The 2,500-nt window shown below is 58.4% G+C and overlaps 1 protein-coding gene across 1 annotated transcript in view; it reads right to left on the reverse strand.

Moving 5' to 3' along the window:
• lrpprc (leucine-rich pentatricopeptide repeat containing) overlaps positions 1–2,500 on the reverse strand; it is a 57,443-nt gene that overhangs the window by 26,034 nt on the left and 28,909 nt on the right. The window contains 1 exon segment of the mRNA XM_061227585.1: positions 993–1,197. Within this exon segment, the coding sequence (XP_061083569.1) occupies positions 993–1,197 (205 nt within the window).

Consider the following 2,500-nt stretch of genomic DNA (forward strand, 5'->3'; position numbering starts at 1 on the left):
GCAGAGCATGCTGGGGGATGGGGGCCAGGCACTCCCGCCTACCTCCGATAACTCGCGGTGCATCCACGACGAATCCGGCAATTAGCGCTCTGCGCATAATTAACATGCAAATGAGACGATCTACTTAAAAGCCGTTCTCACAAATAGACCTGAAATGGTCGTGGGTGGGGGGGGGTGGGGGGGTTGGGGGGGTCCAGCTTTTTGAGAAGCGACATTTTTGTCAGATTTGCATATTGCGTTTTAAGTGGGCGGGCAACGATAGCCATCTTTGAATTGGTGAGAGGAAATGATTGGCAGTAATTAAGGGGGGGGGCGGCTCCAGTGAGGGGGGCCAGGGGTCATTCCAGGCACTCCCACCACCTGTCTGACCGCCCAACGCCTCACACGCCCCACACAGCGCATCTGTGGGTCAAACAAACTTCCTGCCCAATCAGCGGCTATACAACCACGACAGCAAGTAGCTGGAGAGGTGAGAGCGGTAAGAGAGCGGTAAGAGAGCGGTGGGAGAGCGGTAAGAGAGAGGTGAGAGAGCGGTAAGAGAGCGGTAAGAGAGCGGTGAGAGAGCGGTGAGAGAGCGGTGAGAGAGCGGTAAGAGAGCGGTAAAACAGTGGTAAGAGAGCAGGAGCCACTGAGCGGTAAGAGAGCGGTGAGAGAGCGGTGAGAGAGCGGTCAGAGAGCGGTGAGAGAGCGGTGAGAGAGCGGTGAGAGAGCGGTAAGAGAGCGGTCAGAGAGCGTAAGAGAGCGGTAAGAGAGCGGTAAAACAGTGGTAAGAGAGCAGGAGCCACTGAGCGGTAAGAGAGCGGTGAGAGAGCGGTAAGAGAGCGGTGAGAGAGCGGTGAGAGAGCGGTGAGAGAGCGGTGAGAGAGCGGTGAGAGAGCGGTGAGAGAGCGGTGAGAGAGCGGTAGGAGAGCGGTAGGAGAGCGGTAAGAGAGCGGGACAGGGCAGCGCAGCCCAGCGGGAGGGCGTAGCAGACGGGGTGGTGGGGTACTCACTTGGTCAGGTGCAGGGTGATGGGAGGGGAGCACATGACGTTGGACGGCTGGGCCAGGCCCAGGGAGAAGATGGCCGCCTGCAGGCGGTTGACGCCCTCCTCGTCCCCCTGCAGAGCCAGGAAGTTCAGCAGGTGGAAGAACGAGTAGTTCTTGCTGGTTATCGGCACGCTCTTCTCCTTCATCTCCCTCAGGAGGTCCACCGCCTCTGCGGGGGACAGACGCACGGACGGTCAGTGGACGGGGAGACAACAGACCGCCGAAACCCATCGCCACTGACGGACGACCAATCGCAGATATCACCGGTCACACATGAACATGGAATCTTCCAGAAATTACACTCGCTTTAGCGTTCGGCGACACGCTTTGACCTCTGACCAGACAGGGCTCTGAGTGGACACACGGCGTGTGGTTAATATACCTCCCCCCTCAGCGACCACTGATCTCAGGTCAGCACAAAGCCTGTTTGGGGGGGGGGGGGGGGGGGGGGGGCTAGGAGTCTGATCTGAGACCTGTAGGGGAAACACCGGAGCGTTGGAGGTAGGCAGGGCACCTGCTGGGACGGCCGAAGCCTCCTTTCAGACCGAGAAACGGGGAAGGACAAGCTATGGGAGCGATGGAGAGAATGGGAAAGGAGAAGAAATGGAGAGAGGAAGAAAGATGGGGAGAGAAACAGGGAGAGAAACAGGGAGAGAGAAAGAGAGATAGGGAAATATGGGGAGGGAGAGAGAGGCTGAAAGATAGGGAGAGAGATAGAGAGGGAGAGAGATGGGGGAGAGAGGGTGAAAGATAGGGAGATGGTGATAGAGAGAAAGAGAGATGGGGGAGAGAGGGAGAGGGAGAGAGATGGGGGGAGGTGATAAAAGGGTCCTTAGATAATTTCATGTGGGGAAAACAAACTGCTATTAAAACAGCATTTTGCACCCAGCAGGAATGCAAATTCCGCCGTATAATGCCAATTTTGAGTTAATTACTACTTGCATTTCTAAACGAGACTACAATTACCGGGATCCCACAATAGCGCAGGGTTCCGTCGCAGCTCCGCAAACCGTCGCCGAAAATTATAGGTGTGCGGCGAGGGCCCCGTGGCCCCGGGGCCCCTGGGCTGAGGCGCACGGGGGGCCGGCGTAATGGAGGCTTTTATCCCAACCGGCCCCTGACTCCCCGTCCCAGCTGCCTGGCGCCCGCCAGGAGCCCGCCCACGCCCCCCCCCCACGCCCCCCCCCCACACCCCCCCCCACACCCCCAGCCCGCGGCAGCTGGGCTGTCACAGGGCCAGGTGATTAAGATGTGTTTACATTGTGTTTAGAGGCGTGCTAATAGCGTGATACTGATAGGGTCTGTTTGTACCCGCGATACTAATTATCTCAGGCCCGGCCGGAGAGAGAAAGGCCCGGCCCCGCCCCCCTCTCCCGCCGCCATAACAACCGCCCGGGCCCGGGGTGTGTGTGTGTGTGTGTGTGTGTGTGTGTGTGTGTGTGTGTGTGTGTGTGTGCATCTTTATCTGTGTG

This window comes from Conger conger, chromosome 18, assembly GCF_963514075.1.
Source record: "Conger conger chromosome 18, fConCon1.1, whole genome shotgun sequence".
Lineage (NCBI taxonomy): Eukaryota > Metazoa > Chordata > Actinopteri > Anguilliformes > Congridae > Conger > Conger conger.